Source organism: Nomascus leucogenys, chromosome 15 (assembly GCF_006542625.1).
Source record: "Nomascus leucogenys isolate Asia chromosome 15, Asia_NLE_v1, whole genome shotgun sequence".
In the NCBI taxonomy this organism is placed as follows: domain Eukaryota; kingdom Metazoa; phylum Chordata; class Mammalia; order Primates; family Hylobatidae; genus Nomascus; species Nomascus leucogenys.
In genome coordinates, this window is record NC_044395.1 from 10,232,672 (window position 1) to 10,249,834 (window position 17,163).

General features: G+C 40.4%; 1 protein-coding gene across 3 annotated transcripts in view; it reads left to right on the forward strand.

The window, feature by feature from the left end:
- Window positions 1-328: 328 nt before the first annotated feature.
- The window catches only part of MSANTD2 (Myb/SANT DNA binding domain containing 2), a 34,163-nt gene continuing 17,328 nt past the window's right edge, over window positions 329-17,163 (forward strand). For all 3 annotated transcript variants that reach the window (XM_003253333.4, XM_003253332.4, XM_030829418.1), the window contains exon 1: window positions 329-864. In XM_003253333.4, the coding sequence (XP_003253381.3) occupies window positions 355-864 (510 nt within the window). In that variant the 5' untranslated portion in view covers window positions 329-354. The remainder of the gene's footprint in view (window positions 865-17,163) is intronic.

Below are 17,163 nucleotides of genomic sequence, written 5' to 3' on the forward strand. Positions count from 1 at the left end.
CCCTCGCGGGCCTCACCCCTCCTCCCGGGGGCTGAGATTGGAGAGGAAGTGGGAAGGCTCCAATCTGTTCCTCACTCCAGCGCCCTCATGCCCCCACCCTTCTCTTCAGCTCGGGGCTTCGGCGCGCCTCGTCCCCGCCCTTCGCCCCGGGAGAGGAGCGGGCGGCGTGGGAGGGCTCGCGGAGAAAGGCCCAGGGGAGTGGACGACCTCCGCCCGGCAGCCACATCCGCGGCAGCAGGGACCCGGAGCCATCCGCCCGCGGGCGAGCCAGGCCCGAGGGCAGCCCCGGAGACCGCGGTGGCCGGATGCGCGGGCGCGTCACTTCCGGGCGGTGCAGCGGCGGCCGCTTGGAAGATGGCTGCGCCCTGTGGCTCGGAGCTGCCCGCCAACTCGCCGCTAAAAATCCCGAAGATGGAGGTGCTCTCCCCGGCTTCTCCTGGTGGCCTGAGCGACGGAAATCCATCGCTGTCCGACCCTTCCACGCCTCGGGGTGCCTCCCCACTCGGGCCGGGCAGTGCAGCGGGCTCGGGGGCAGCGGCGTCCGGGGGTCTCGGGCTGGGGCTGGGGGGCCGCAGCGCCGCCTCGTCCTCGGTCTCCTTCTCCCCTGGTGGCGGCGGTGGCGGGGCTGCGGCAGCCGCCGCCGCCGCCTGCCGGGGCATGTCGTGGACGCCGGCCGAGACGAACGCGCTCATCGCAGTGTGGGGCAACGAGCGGCTGGTGGAGGCGCGGTACCAGCAGCTGGAGGGAGCCGGCACGGTGTTCGGCAGCAAGGCCCCCGGGCCAGCCATGTACGAGCGCGTGTCCCGGGCCCTGGCCGAGCTGGGCTACGAGCGGACCCCGTCCCAGTGCCGGGAGCGCATCAAGGTAACCGGCCGCCCGGCCTGGGGCAGCGAACCAGAGGCAGAGAGAAGGCGGGGAAGCGGGCCTCGGGGGCGGGGGCCGGTCTGAGGGCAGGGCTCCCCTCCGGGGCCCGGTGGGCGATTCGCATCTCCTCCGCCTTTTTCTTCTCTCCCTGGGAAGGGGGCTTTTTCCCAGATGGCCGCCAGCCCGTAGGTTTCCTGAGTTTGAAGTTGGGCGTGCCTGCCGCCGCCCCTCTTTCTTGCCAATTGAGGATGTTCCTGCGCTCTGAAGTTGGTAGTTTCTCATTGTGCGCCGTGCGGCAGTCCCCGTGCCGCTGGCGCCTCTTGCCCCCACCGCCGGGGCCCCTCGCTTTGTTCCAGGCGGAGGGGCTCCCAGGCAGAGGCTTACCGGCCGGGGCAGGATTGAGGAAGGGCAGAAGGGGGGGCATTGAGCCCCTAGTTTAGGAATAGTTAATAAGTGGCCGTAGCGGAGCCATAGAAAAAGCGCCTTGGGACGACTGGCCTTTGTGTCAGTCGCTTTGCTTCTATCTTGAGCTACGAAGGACGAGTAAGACTAGAGATGCTTTGGAGAATTGGAAAGGCTTGATTGTAGCCAGATTGTGTATTGTTACCGCGGAGTTAGTGGACACCATGAAAGTTAGTTTGGCCAAGAGTTGGTCTGGAATTTGGATTGTCGATGCCTCCAGAGTTAGATTGGCTTGAGGCCCTGCGGTTTCTTAGGAAGCTCCTTCAGGAAAGCCAGTTTTTACCTGCTTCAGTTACTGTGCCGGATGTGGTGACAAGTAGAACTCTCAGTGTGCATCTGGCCATCCTTGTGTACCTGCATGTTTAAATGCAGAGGCTTAATTTGGGCTAGAAATCTTAGCCAGGTTAAGATTCTGCTACTAGAACTGACTTTAGGCGTTCATATTTGTATTATTGGCAGATAAGGAGTTGTATTTTAGTTAAGCTCATTTCCTCATCGTAATGGCTGCTAAAAAGATTGTGATAGGATTCTCCCAGTTTTTACTGAATTACTTATCCTATTATCTGTGCACTTCTTTTCTGATACAGCTGGCACTTTTTCTGGGAACTTCTTGAGGGAGGATGAAGACCACCAAGAACAATTATAAAATAAGAATGATCACACTAAAGAGCAATAATAAAGTCTAATAGGCGCAATCATGAGTTAGAGTAAGCTAAAGGAGGGAAATTGCACCAAAGTTCTCCAGGTCTTGGCTCCAGTAGTATTTCTTTGGGGATGTTGTTGCTTAGAAACTTGGTCCAGAAACTAAGATATTTAAAACCTACTGTTGTTCAAGGAATTTGCCACCCATTAATTACTGCATTACAAATTTAAATTAGTGTATTTGATAACATTTATCTTTGGGACTTCTTAAGCTTTCTCTTGTTTTAACGAGGACATTAAAGTAGTAGCTAACAGGACAAAGCTACTCTTCTCTGAATCTCATTTGTTCTATTCAAAGTCATTAAGGTTAAATTTTAATTTTTATTTATTTATATTTACAGACAGGATCTCTCTCTCTTGCCCAACCTGAAGAACTCCTGGGCTCAAACAATCCTCCCCAGTAGCTAGGACTACAGGCATGCCCCACCACACCTGGCTCATTAAAAATAGTTTTTTGTTGTTTTTTTTTTAGAGACAGGGTTTTCTACGTTGCTCAGGCTGGTTTTAGCTCCCTGGTCTCAAGCTGTCCTGCCTCAGTCTCCCAAAGCACTAGGATTACAGGCATGAGCCACCGTGCCCAGCCAAGGTTAAATTTTTGGGAGAGTTTTTGTACTGTCTTGGCTAGCGTCTATACATGACCTCTTCTTGAGTTTAGAAGTGCACTTTAGGCATTTTAAACTGTTTTAGTTTGATTGATTTCTGTCTGTAAAAACTTCCCAATCACACAGAAAAAGTGTGTTGTCAAAACCTCACTGAATATAAATCTTTGCATAAAATTGTTTCTCAACCAGGGAGTATCTCATTGGGTTGTTTCATTGTCCAGTTATGAGAAGGAGAAAGAAAAGGAAGAAAAAGAAGCAAGAAAAGGAGATTTATTTGAATAATTTTTAAAAGAGGATCAGTTTACCTGTGTCCAGACAGGTAAAACCAAGTTGACCTCAAGCTCTTAGGATATTTCGAGAATGTGCTGATGAGTATGGGTTCTCTGATCCATAGTAGCTGTTAACAAGGAGGGCAGATAACTGTTTTGTGTTATAAAGTGCTCTACTCTTTATGTGATTTCAATCAAAGAACCCAGACTTTTTCATTAGTAATGTTGAGTTTTCCTGCCAGAATTATAAGCTCTCTAAGGACAGGTTCTGGTCTCTCTTATTCACTGCTGTATTAGCATATAGTAGACACTACATTTTTAAAATTTGTTTTATGTTTATTTTTAATGGAGGCAGGGTTTTGCTGTGTTGCCTAAGCTGGAGTGCAGTAGCATGATCATAGCTCACTGCAGCCTTGAACTCCTGGACCTAAGTGATGCTCCCACCTCAGCTTCCTGAGTAGCTAGGACTACAGGCATTTACTACCACGCCCAGCTAATTTTTAAATTTTGTATTTTTATTTTTTTAGAAAAAGGGTCTCACTGTGTTGCCTAGACTGGTCTCAAACTCCTAGAATCAAGCGATCCACCTGCCTTGGCCTCCCAAAGTTCTGGGATTATAGGCGAGAGCCACCACATCCGACCTTATTTAATTAATTCACCAAATAAAGTCTAGAAAGAGAATTTTGGAAAATATAAAAATCTGCAGCATTATTCAGTAATACTGCTGTTTAATGAAAAAACAGACTTTGGAACCCAGTCTGAAGAATGCTGCATTTAAGGAGATTTAGTGTGAACGTAATCTTCAGCACAGAAGCAAATGTGGTCACTGAAATCATATTCCTACACAATTATGAAGTGGATGTTCAAGTAACTCAGATTATGCTTATGAAAATAAAACTGCTATCTTAAAATATCAGAGAATCTCAAACCTCTGAAAACAAGTCATTAGATCCCAGTTTCAGAAATGCAGATTTAAAACAAGTAGTTCAAAAATCTCTTTCACTTTGTGTTGATGAGAACTACAAAAAGAAACTTAGTAATACTTTTCACATTAGATTTTACAAAATAGAAGCAAAGTAGTAAGATGTGGAAAAGGAAAAGGAGGATCTTCTTATGCAGACTAAAGTACATGCGAACTCAATGTCAGAGGCTCACAGAGAAGGGGAGTATGTGTGAATCAATTACATTTCTGGTCTAATATATTTGAAATTCCTGTCAAAAATTCAATTATGAGCTGGGTACAGTAGCGCTTCCCTGTTGTCCCAGCTACTTTAGAGGGTGAGGTGGGAGGATCGCTTGAGCTCATGAATTTGAGGCTGCTGTGTGCCATGATCATAGCACCTGTAAATAGCCTCTGTACTCCCGCTTGGGCAACATAGTGAGACCTGGTCTCTTAAAAAAAAAAGGAATTCAACTATGAAAACCCAGTAAATAATTTCTTCTAACTTTAAAAGGAAGAGCTATACAGCAACTTTAATTTTTCCATGCAAACCTTCCTTTAGTCAGATAATTTCTGATTAGCAGCCTTCCTCACATTGTATAAAGGATCAGAAAGCTGAGCCTTATTGCACGCTTTTCTGACCACCTTCCTGAATCACCTTAAAGCATGTCACTTACCTTCTCTGGACTGTGCCTTGGTCCTCTTATCTATACAGTAAAAGTACTAAAATTATAAATATTGAAATTGAATTAATAATTTAACTCTTGGATTTTGAGACTAACATCCTACTTTTTAATACTGTCTAAATGAACATGTTTCTAAGCATACAAGATTTTAATTTACAGTCAGATATGAACATTTGTTTATTGCTGCAAAGTTTGATTTTGATGTCTGTCATCTTATTGATATTTGTTCTGTCGTTTGGGTAAAACGGATGTGTTTGACACTGCCTTACTACATAGATTGTTTATCTTGAAGTTTTGTTGCATTTTTGTTTGTTTGCCAGAAGAAAATTTGTCTGCTAACAATTCCAGCCCAGTTTTGGAGTCAGATACACAAATCTAGGTAGTTTTTTATCTAGTGATTGCATGATTTTTCTCTTTTACTACAGGCCTTTTCATATCTCCAGTCACCAAATACTTAAGTGCTTACTATGTGGAGGGCTGTCTGCTAGGTGTTAGGATGAATAAAAGAACTGTAGTTTTAAAAATAAAAATAAAGAAGTGTAACATACAACTCCTGTAGTCCAAGAGCATAAAATCCAGTTGAAGCTTGTATGCATACATCAATGAGTTAAAAAGCTGGACAAGACAACACAAAGGATGGAATGCAAGGCGGTACTTGATTTAGTGTTATTTGCCTAAAGCAGACTATAAGTGTGATGACTTAAAAGGAATGAACAGTCTCATCGCTGGCCATACTGTAGTAGTTGAAAGACCTATCTAGACTGGGAATTCATGAAAGCGTTCACTCTGAGCCAGATGCTGCATTCACACTTCAGTCAGTTAATCTGATGCACTGCAGAACTCATTCTCAAGTCCCATATTTTTGGGTGTTCTCCAAAAATTTGCCTCTTGAGAGTTGGCTTTATGTCTTTGAAACAGATGTGTACTTCTAGCTGTGCCTCAAGATGAAATGCAAGGTGATTGAATGTGACCTAAAAGACTTGCCTTTTCTAAATCAGTGCTGGTCGCTCATCAGACAAATTTAAAAATGGTAAAAGAGGCCGGGCATAGTGGTTCATGCCTGTAATCGCAATACTTTGGGAGGCTGAGGCGGGCATATCACATGAGCTCAGGAGTTGGAGACCAGCGTGGACAACATGGTGAAACCTGTCTCTACCAAAAATACAAAAAATTATCCGGGCGTGGTGGCACATACTTGTAGTTACAGCTCCTCAGGAGGCTGAAGTGGGAGGATTGCTTGAGGTTGGGAGGTGGAGTTTGCAGTGAGCCGAGATTGAGCCACTGAACTTCAGCCTGGGTGGCAGAGTGAGACCCTGTCTCAAAATAAATAAATAATAAATAAAAGATAAAAGAGTCTTCTGCCCAGAAAACAAAATGATGAATTTTCTGGGGACATTGCTTAGATTTATTCATCAGTAATTGTCATCATCTTTGGAACAAATTTTGTACTCTAACAGGAAAATCACCATATAGTATATTTGGTCTTTGATTTTAGCTCTGAAGCCTTGCAATTATTTTTAAGAACGAACAGGACAAAGATAACTAACTTGGAGCAAAAAGCTCCCATTGTCCCGGATAAGCATTTTAATAGACTCTGCCCATCTCTGAGGACTTCTCTTTGGTGTTTGCAGACAAGACATTTCTTCTACCTTCTCATTGAAAGATTTCTAAGAAATATGATAAGCTACTCAAATAGTTCATAAGAAAGGTTTAGATTTATTTCTTGTTATTTTTTATATATTTAGTCTCTGTTGTTACCATCCCAGTGTTACCTGAAATCTTGTGCCTTCCAGTTTGCTTATCTGCTTGTGAATTTGACAGATGCTTGATGTGTATCCTCAAAGAATAGACCATCTTTGACTACCAATCATACACTTATATTGAAGATTTCAGTTTTAGAAGGAAAGGAGCTAAGAAGCACATGTTAAAACTGAATGAGTAGAATTCTGGGTTTATTTTCTGGCATGTTTGGAAATATAGTGAAGGATGGAGTTAAATATTCTGGTTACTTCATTAAGAGGATATGTTAAACCTGAATGAGTAGAATTCTGGGTTTATTTTCTGGCATGTTTGGAAATATAGTGAAGGATGGAGTTAAATATTCTGGTTACTTCATTAAGAGGATATGTTAAAGGAAAAAATAATTTAGAAAGCATGTAGTATAAATAGTACTGTTCCATAAAATTTCGTGATGATGGAAATATTCTCTACCTACCTCAGTTCAGTATGATAGCCGCTGGTCACATGTGGCTCTTCAGCCCTTAAAATGTGTGGCATTGTGCTTGAGAAACAGAATTTTAAATTATATTTAGTTAATTCAGTTTTAAGTTATAAATAGGCATATGTGACTAGTGGCTACCATATTGAACAGTTTCAGGTAAAAAGTTGTTATTCACAGTATTAAATTCATCTTTGTAAAAGGATTCTCATGGCCACCCACTCAAACCTCTAGGGGGAGCTCAAAGTTCCTTCTTGACCTTTCTGTCACTTTACCCCATGTAGGAGGAACCTTGATAAAAGTCAGAAAAAATGGCCTGCCATTCCAGGAGGTGGTGCCAGGAATAAAAGTCTTATAACTTCAACTCACTGGGGCAAACAGTACATATTCTAGGTTCCCTAGGACAGGCCTGTCCAATAGAATTTACTGTGATGATGGAAGTGTTCTGAATTTGCACTGTCCAGTACAGGATTACTAGCCACAGGTGGCTCTTGAGGACTTGAAATGTGGCTAGTGTGACTGCAAAATTGAATTTTTAATTTTATCTAATTTACATTTAAATAGTCACCTGTGGCTAGTGACTGTTTTGTTGGCCAGAACAGCTTTTGAATAATGGGTGTTCAAACTTTTTGCTGGTGTACTCGCAAAAGGCTTTGAAACCCATGTATCCTCTGGAAGATTTTTAAGGTGACATTAAAATTTTTCATGATGTGTTTGGAAATTTATAGGAAATTAGCAGGACATAGAAAATGTTAAGTCTGGTATGAGATGAATATGATGAGAATTGGCGATAAAATGTACTGAATAACTAACTGAATCTGAAAAATACACATTAAGTCATTATTTGTGAGTTTTATCAACTGTCTCTTGAAATTTTTGGTGTTTAGGAAATATTCAAGTTACATTTAAAAGAAACAATATCACTAGCCTATATTGTTTTTGTTATTCTAAATTCAGGGGCCAGGATTGATAACTTAAACAATATAAATAAGAGGGGGAATGACAGGAATCCCTAAGGTTTCAAGTTGCCTCCTTCAATTATTAAAGGAGACTACCCCAGTTAAAGACTGCTGCTTTAGAACTCAGTATCTTTTTGATATCTTTCTTGGCTGATGTAGTGGTGCTGGGCTCCTGAATTCCCTTGCCATTAGAAAGCCAGAGGGAAACAGGGAAAGGTTACAGGGAAGAGTGTGGAGCTTAACTTTTGGCTAAAGTTCGGGTATCTGGAGGGGCGGGGGGGGGATTTAGATATTTTTCTCATTCCGTGTCATCAGATTCAACTGACAGATTCATCACAAGATGTCTTTAAATGCTAAGGTTTGAAATAAGCTCTTTATTTTTTTCATTATTCATCAATAGATATTTGAGTGCCTACTGCAGTAGGTCCGAGAATTACGGTAGTATACCATCACCTTCAAGATGTCCATCTTCTAATAAAGGAGTCAGATTACTAAAGAACCAATTACGATATTGTGAACAAGGTCTTGTGTGTCATGTTAATGTTATGCTTACGGTGCTACAGGAGCACACACATCCTAGGCTTTCAAAAGGTGGATCCTGAAGGTGAAGGTGGACTCAAAGGTAGATGAATAGTTGGTGTAAAAGCTCAAAGGCAGCATAACCTAGAATAGTGCAAACTGCAAATATAGTGAGATATACTTACCAAAGAATGCAAAACTGGAAGCATCCAAACAATGACATACTTTCAAAAATCTTTAAGTGTTCAGCTGTTTAAAAAGTCATGCTTTTTAATTGAAGAAGAATTTGCCAGTAGTGCATGGCATGTGGTGAAAGTGTGATGTGGGAGCCATAAATGATGCCTTGATGGTGTCATAATCACGTAGAATGGTGGAGCCAGTAGTTTTGGGATGACATTATAGTGAACTTACCAATTCCAGGTCATTTATATGTTGTGATGAGTAACAACTTTTTTATGGTGTTGAATTGCAGTTGCGCCAATATCCATTACATATCTCATTTTTTAATTTGTATACTGGAAAGTAAAACCAAAGCAGTGCATCTTTTTTTTTGACCACAACTCACAGGAAGAAGAAATATATTTTACCCTGGGACTTAGTAGTTGCATGACATATATATATAACTGAAACAAATTTCACAAAACAGTGATTATAACCAACATATAGTATTTTCTATGTGCCATGCACTATTCTAAGTGCTTTGTAAATATTAACTTAATCCACATAATGACACTATACCGAACTACCTGTAATATACTCTGATATGTTCTGTTCTAATTGAAGGCAGACACTCCAGCTGTAGAGCCTCTTTCATAACAGTATACACAGTGAATGCACCTAACACAATACCTGCCCCTGGCAGGGCATCTTTCTCTGCCCCACATCCTCCTCCTCCTACTACCCAGTGCTTGTCAGCATTGGCTCCGCTTTTCACCCCAGTCCCTGTGGGACCTCTCATCTTTCCTCTTCCCTAGCCACAGCCTTGGCTGTCTCCAGAAATGCCCTCACCAAATGCCGATGCAAAGAAAGTCTGGAAGGATGGAAGCTGCGGATCCCACTGGTATGGGCAGCGGGCTTACTCTTCGGAGACTGGCAGCTCAGGGTCACATTGGTGACCCTTCTGTCTGCACCCTTCTGTCACTTCATTTATCCCTTCTCCAACTCTTGCCCTCAGCCATTTAGGAGAGAGACTCGCCTGACCTCCCAGTGCAGGTGGGGAGGGGTCCGGAAGTCTGTGCTTCTCACTCATCCCGTACACTGAGTTCTAAGGTTTTGATGCTGTAGCCCCTAATAATGCCTTGTTTGTCTTGCACATTCACGGAGCAGCTGTAGGGGCCAGACACAGGGACAGGTTCTAGGAGGGCATGGAGTAGACCAAGGATACTCCAGGTTTGCTTCTTGTGACCCCATTGATGGTCAGTGATGGCATTCTCCAAATGTCCCTCACATGCACTCATTCTTCCAACCTGAACCAGCTCCCCATTCACCTTTTGTCCCTAGCCCCCTCTCACTGTCCCTGGGTCCTCTTCACCAGAATAGTTCACTTCTTGGTCCCTTACACATTATCTCTTCATCTCCCACTTGTGATGTTTAGAAAGGTGGTCACAACTTGCTAAAATTAATTGTACAACCCACTAATGGGCCATAACCTACAGTTAAATAAAAGAGGACTAGAAGATAATACAGTGAGATCAAGATTTTTTCATTCATTGTGTTCTTTTAGACTTAACATATCGAAACTCCAGAGACATTAATTTGCAACATCTCCTGTCCCAGATATTCTGGTGAAATTATATCACATAGTTTTAGATAGCTTGAGCCTAGGCTTTGAGATAAAGGGTGAAGCAGGGGAGTGGGAAGTAGTAAGAAATGAGACTGGAGACTTAAGAGGTCAGGTGATATGCTAAGGCGTTTGGACTTGATTCTAATCATCAAAGGATTTTAAGCCAGGCAATGACATGGTGAGTCTTAAATTTTAAAACAGTCAGTGGCTGTAATGTGGAGAATCAAAAGGGTAAGACTGGAAGCACAAAGATTATTTAGAGGCTTCTTGCAGTAAGCTAGATGGAAAGTGAAATAAAGCAGTGGTAACGAAGATGGAGACACAAGAATACATTTCATATACATCAAAACCAAGGACCTGTTTCAAAGAATCTGGGAATTTTAATATCCAGAATTTGTTAGATCCTAACCTGTGAGACAACTCACTATCTACTTCTCTACCAACTTACACAGAGGATTCTTGACTGCGGTCAAAGACCATAACAGTATTTCATAGCTGAAGTTTTCAGGCTTGATTTCTAAGAACCCAAGGAAAACCAATTGAAATACCAAATGAAGACAGTCCTGTCTGTATTGCCTCTACCATATACTCTGTACAGACTCTTCAGTTCTGCTTCCCAGTCTTCAGAAGTGATTATCCTGCTTTTCCCCCCACTTTTTCACAATATTACCAGAGAGTAAGAACTAAAATTCAGATCCAATATTTCAAATGTTAAGTGTCATGTAGCTAGATACCTAGATTTGTTCTCCTAGTGTTACGTTAACGTAGAACCAGCAGTTTTTTTCTGTGGAAAATGGTATCTGTGTAATATTAAAACAAATGAAATAAAATAGAAGGAAAAACTTTCTGAGTTTCAAAAACAACAGACCAGTACTCTGAAGAACTTTTTAGAACAATTAACTGTTAGGATTGCAGTTATGATTGGATATTATTTAATTCTGTTTCTGATGTGGGGTTCCTCCACTGTGTTCTGTGTGCTATTAATATTAACCATTGCAGAAGCTTCATTCAGTGTTGAAAATGAATGCTTAGTGGATCTGTGCCTCCTATGCATATGTTACAAATTATCTGGAGTTCCTAATCAATGCGGAGTTCCCCTCCCCTCCGATTGTTCTAAATAATTGAAAGATGTCTGCTGTGGAAAAAGGCATGTATTTAAATCTGTATGATTCTCAACTATTTTTAGTTGGGAAAAGTCCTTGAAAGCCAATGGAAATACTTTTTTTTTTCTTGGCACTAATCAAGTGAGTGTTACCTTTTCACTTGGTAGGATGTGTTGTTACTCTAGTAAAATAGAAACCTGTGTTTATTCTCAGGTATTTTAGAAACAACAGCCATCATTTTATTTTATGTGTGTGTTCTTGGCTGTATTCATAAATTATATATTTTGGGCTATTAAATATTACTTCATTCAATATAAATAACAGTAGTAGAAGCTGTATACTTAGATATGCTTTCTAGTTGCATTTTCTCAGCCTATGTAAGACTACTTTGTTGTAATAGCCTTTGAAATTTACAGTACTGTCTCTGCTATCTTCAGATTACTTGATTCAAATAAACCAATTATGTTTGTAATTGATATTAATAAAACCAGAATAAAAGTTCATATCTACCCAAAACTGCTTTTATTATTTTTTTAATTTGCAAATACTTTTTTCTAAAGGGAAATAGCTGGTTTATAATTTAGAAGGAATAGGATAGGTCAAAAAGCACTTCAACCTAATATTTGTTATCTCCACTACCTGTACACCATCTTAAGGAATTTTCCATTCATTCATTCAACAAAAATGTATTGCACCCCATTAACATGTTAGGCATTGATTTGGGCTCTGGGAATACCTCAGTGAACAAAACTGACAAAACCCTGCCTTCAAAGAGCTTACATTTTGGTAGAAAATAATGTGATATTTAAAATATGTAATTAAGCAATTAACACAATTAGGGAAAAAGACCCTCAAATATGATATTCCTTGATAAATCCTTGAAGTTGAGCTCTTTCATTATGCTTATGAAAGAAATTCATTTGCTATTGTTATATTAAGAATGATTTACATGATTTTATATCATTCCTTTGTCTTGTGTATATCCAGTTGTCATTGAGGTTTGTACCACTAAGCAGCAAAGTGCTACATTCTTACTCATTCAACCATCAGTTCATGAGCATCTGCTGTTGTGCCAGGCATTACGTGGAGCCCTAAAGAGTCAGTTTTAAGCAAAACCAAGAGAGATCCCTTCTCTGTTGTGCAGTTTAGGAAACATGGTTAATAGTTGGGCCTTGAGAAGTCAGAGTTGTGCCAATTTTACAACAGTACAAATAATTACTTTTTTGCTTATGTAAGTAATATAAGCACACTATAAAATTAAGAGGAAAAATCAGGAAAAAAATTCTAACTTCTTCACTGCAGCATAACCATATATCCATGAAACCTTTTGTTATTTTTCAAGAAACAATAGTGGTAAGTCTGATTTTAATTCCAGTAAATTTTGATGCACCAAAAAAGGAATGAAAGATCTACATGCTTTTTATTTTAACTCCAAGAGCATATGTGGGTTATTCATATTTCTTATTTCTATTCATGCTGAGTTTTGCCTGCCTTCTGCTTCTTGTAAACAGGTTGCCCAGCCAGTGAGGCCTGTTCCTCACTCTGCGTGGATAGTTAGGATTCCTTTTTACCCATTGGTTTATATGTCAGTGTGTTAGTCACCATATTCTTGCCAAGGCTATAAATCTTTCAAAATGATTAATTAATTGGCTTTTTTTTTTTTTTGAGACAGGGTCTTGCTCTGTTGCCCAGGCTAGAGTGCAGTGGCACGATCACGGTTTACTGCAGCCTCAACCTCCCCAGGCTCAGGTGATCCTTGCACCTCAGCCGCCTGGTAGCTGGGCCTACAGGCATGCAGCACCAAGCCCAGCTAATTGTTGTATTTTTTTTGTAGAGATGGGGTTTTGCCGTGTTGCCCAGGCTGGTCTGTAACTCCTGGGCTCAGGCAGTCTGCCCACCTTGGCCTCCGAAAGTGCTGGGAGCCACCACCCCCAGCACTAATTGGCTTTTATCTGTAAAGGAAGAACTGAGCAAAAAAGTCAAAGAAGCTATGGCAGTATAGCCAGATGTTTGTGAAACTCGAATAATGTATGAGCAAAAAGATGTTTATTTACATAGGTACTCCTAGGTATAAACTCCTTTTACCTATAGAGTTCACATGGTGACACAAACAGTTGTGTGAAATACTTTGAATAAAATGAAAAATCAAAAAAGTCTTTGAGACCAGCCTGGCCAGTGTGGTGAAACCCCGTATCTACTAAAAATACAAAAATTAGCTGGGTTTGGTGGTGTACACCTATAGTCCCAGCTACTCGGGAGGCTGAGGCAAAACAATCGCTTGAACCCAGGAGGTGGAGTTTGCAGTAAGCCAAGATCGCGCCACTGCGCTCCATCCAGCCTGGGCGACACAGCAAGACTCTATCTCCAAAAAAAGAAAAGTCAAGTTGGCATTCATTTAATGATGCTTTAGATGATGTGGTTTAGCTGAAGCTTGCTTTTCTCGACATGACTCTGACACTGATTGCTAGGGTAAGAGTTCTGTTGAGTATGTTACTCCTACATGTTATTCCTACCCATGTTGCGCCTCGTGATACCACACTTTGCTGCACTACTTTACTTGAACTAACCGTAATTCATAAGGCCCCTTGGTCTCCATATGGTGTGACTGTATCATTTTTGTAATAATTATAATAATAATGCAAACATTTACTGAGTGCAGGCAATTAAGCAGACACTTTTAAATGCTGTGTTTTCTCGTTTAATACAGCAAATCTATGATGGAGGTACTGTTACCAGCCCCACCATATAGATGAAGAAATTAAGGCACAGAGAGATTAATTTGTCACAAAGCTTGTAGGTGGTGACACTAAGCAGCATTTCTCTGGAACCCATGCTCTTCTTAACCACTTGCTTTTATCACCTTTTTCTGAATCAGCCCATCTTTATTAAATTTTGACAATTGAAGTCATGTTTTTGGCAACGGTGTGATTATCAACAGTCATAAATACATACCAAAATCATATAGTAACACCCAGATGGACAGCATTATGCTGATATTTCTTGTCATTGAAATGAAAAGAATTTTTTAAATTCTTGGGGATAATTTATGGTTTCCTAAGATTAGAAACAAGGAGATTTGGAAGTCCTAAGGAAGAATTTAAAATAAGTATTGAAACCTAGTAAGTAAAGACTTAATTGTAGATTCATTCAGTCATTCATTCAAGACCTCAGATAAATGATGGCATTTATTGGATGACCAACTCCTCCAAAAAGAAGTAAGTTTGAATTATAGGAGCAGAAACACAATGTAGAATTACTTTTTGACAGTAAAAGCAGGTAAGGATGTGGCTTATCAAAGGAGGCTATGGAATGTTCACTACCTTATGCCTGCCATTGTTTACCTAATGTGTAAATGGTTTGGGTACTTCTTAGAGATAGATGATGGGGATGAGATGAACTGTTTTTTAATATATGATATACCAAACAAAACATATCAGCATATTGAGAAAGCTAAAAGTAGAATCAGGAAATAAGAAAACAGAATGCCAGCTTGATGTGGTGGTGCACTCCTATAGTCCCAGCTACTCGGAAGGCTGAGGCCGGAAGATCACTTGAGCCCAGGAGTGTGAGGCTGTTGTGCATAATGATTGCCCCTATGAATAGTCACTGCACTCCAGCCTGGGCAACACAGACCCCATATTAAAAAAAAAAAAAAAAGAGAAATGATGCAGGGCAAATAGCAGTAACCTAGGTAAATATGTTTACTTAAACTAAATATTAAAATGAGCTATGAGCTTCCTGGCAACGGTAGCAAAAAAGTAAATACAGTGACTTGCCATAATTTTCAGTGTCTTCTGAAGAGAAGTATGCCAGGTCTTAGTTTTGAAACCAAAGATGAACTTACATTAAAGACACTGAAAGTGACTTTGGATAAGCTCTTAACCTTTCTCTGTCTTATTAATAATTTTCTTGTCTGTAAAATAGACAAGAAATATGATACATATATCTTAATATATATGTAATATATACATAAGATACATATATCTTAATATATATGTAATATATACATAAGATACATATATCTTAATATATATGTAATATATACATAAGATACATATATCTTAATATATGTAATATATACATAAGATACATATATCTTAATATATACGTAATGTGCTACCCAGATCCCTCTTCCTGGAATGAGACGCTAGTCCCCCCCAGCTGTCTGGAATGCTGACTGCTGGTGGCTTCTGGTTGATTTCTTCAGAATTTCACTCTGCCCAAGGGAACTGTCTCACCCAAGGTGAGGCCCCCCCAACTCTCTGGTGGCAGCCTGAATCCAATGACTGGTCAGTGTTGAAATACCAAGGTCCAGCCTCCTTGCCTCAATTCGGTATAACTCTGAAGGATAACCTGTGTTCTATACCTCATTTTAGGATTAGCAGCGGCTGCTGTTGCAGCTCTGTCTAATTTAACTTCTTTCTGTGCCCAGCCCTGCTTCTCAGTCTCTCACATGTGTGGTTCCCAAGAGCCTTCCCCAGCATACCTGCACAGTCTCCTCAGACTCTGTTTCCTGGGACACTCTCTTTTAACATCATTGTTAAGTAGGAATGATCATGTAAATTGCTTAGCCCAAATCTCAGCACACAGTTGGCACTCAGGAAATGGTAGCTATGATTTACCTTCATTATATGGCATGTTGAGCCATGTAAGGAAAATGTTTGTTTTTTGTAGAAGGTACAGAGATATTTTTTCATATGGTCGTTTCTCTTAGCAATCTTCATAAAGCTAAGAATAGAATATAAAAATTCTACCAAATGAGCTATAAAAATAGTTATGATTGCCTGAATTTATTTCTAACAACTTCCTAAGTTCAGGTCACCCAGGTTAGTTGCTTTTAATAAACCATGCTTATTTTCAGGTTTTTCTTAGAAAGGATATGTGTCAGGATATGAAGATGTATTCTTTTCGTGCATTGGTGATCTGTAGTTTACACTGTGTAAATGCAAAAAATATATATTTTTTGAATGTTTACATTTTCACAAGCTAATGAATCTGGATTTAATGTTTGTATCCAGAGGTCTTGAGGGAAGATTTCAGATAACCTTAGTTTTTGTATGATTTTTTCTGCCTCTCAGGATTCTTTTTCTCATAACCAAATGTGTAAAATTTACTAATGGAAACATCTCTATTATAGGTTATCTTTGCACTATAGATGGTAGTTTTTAGTGAGAAAATAACTACAGAACTGAGAATCACATGGTCGACAGATGAAAGGAATAAAGTGGCCTACTGCTTCAGGGGAAGCCTGCTCTGCACAGTCTCCCTTTTAAACACTGGTCTCATGAATGGAAACACCTTCGTATTTGGGAAGCAATACGATGTTGTAATGGTAAAGCTGTGTGTGGATTTTCGAGGTGGCGGGAGGTTTTTAATTTTTAGACATTGTTGTCCATGGAATAATTAGTTCGTAGTGGAGGGTGTTTGGGAGTACTTTAACGAAGACTGGTTCTCCCCTGCTATGCCAGAAATATTTTAGATAATTTTCTTGAATGTGTTTTAGATATCACATACTAATAAAAGTATCATTTTTAGTGTATCTGAATACCTCTTTGATGTAGTCCCCCAAGGTGTGAACTGAGAAAAAGATTCAAAGAGGTGCTGACATAGCAACTTCAGAGGTGATGTAGGAGGTCAAATGAAAATAACCTGTAATCCCAGTCAGTTCTTTGCCAACAACTGATTTTTTTTTTTTCCCTTTCAGGTGAGGAGGAAGTTCTAGACAAATAGTGTTACCTGCTATCTTTGGTGACTGCGGCTACCTATTGCTGCTTATATACTGAAATAGTTCAGTATACCCTACTTTTTTGACCTGTATTCTAAATAGAAAAGCACTTGAGAATTCCGTGTCTTGAAGGATTCTTGTACCCTAAAGAAGCCCTTATACGTGAACATGCATGCTAGGTGTGACTTTTACAAGTATTACTGCCCATCTGAGACCATTGTATGAGTGTCCCTGAGAATCACACATAGCGTAGGGTCAGAAGCTTTATGGTTACATGAATTGAGTTCCTTGAGCCATGGAAGATGTTTGTTTTTAACAATTAGTATTGTCC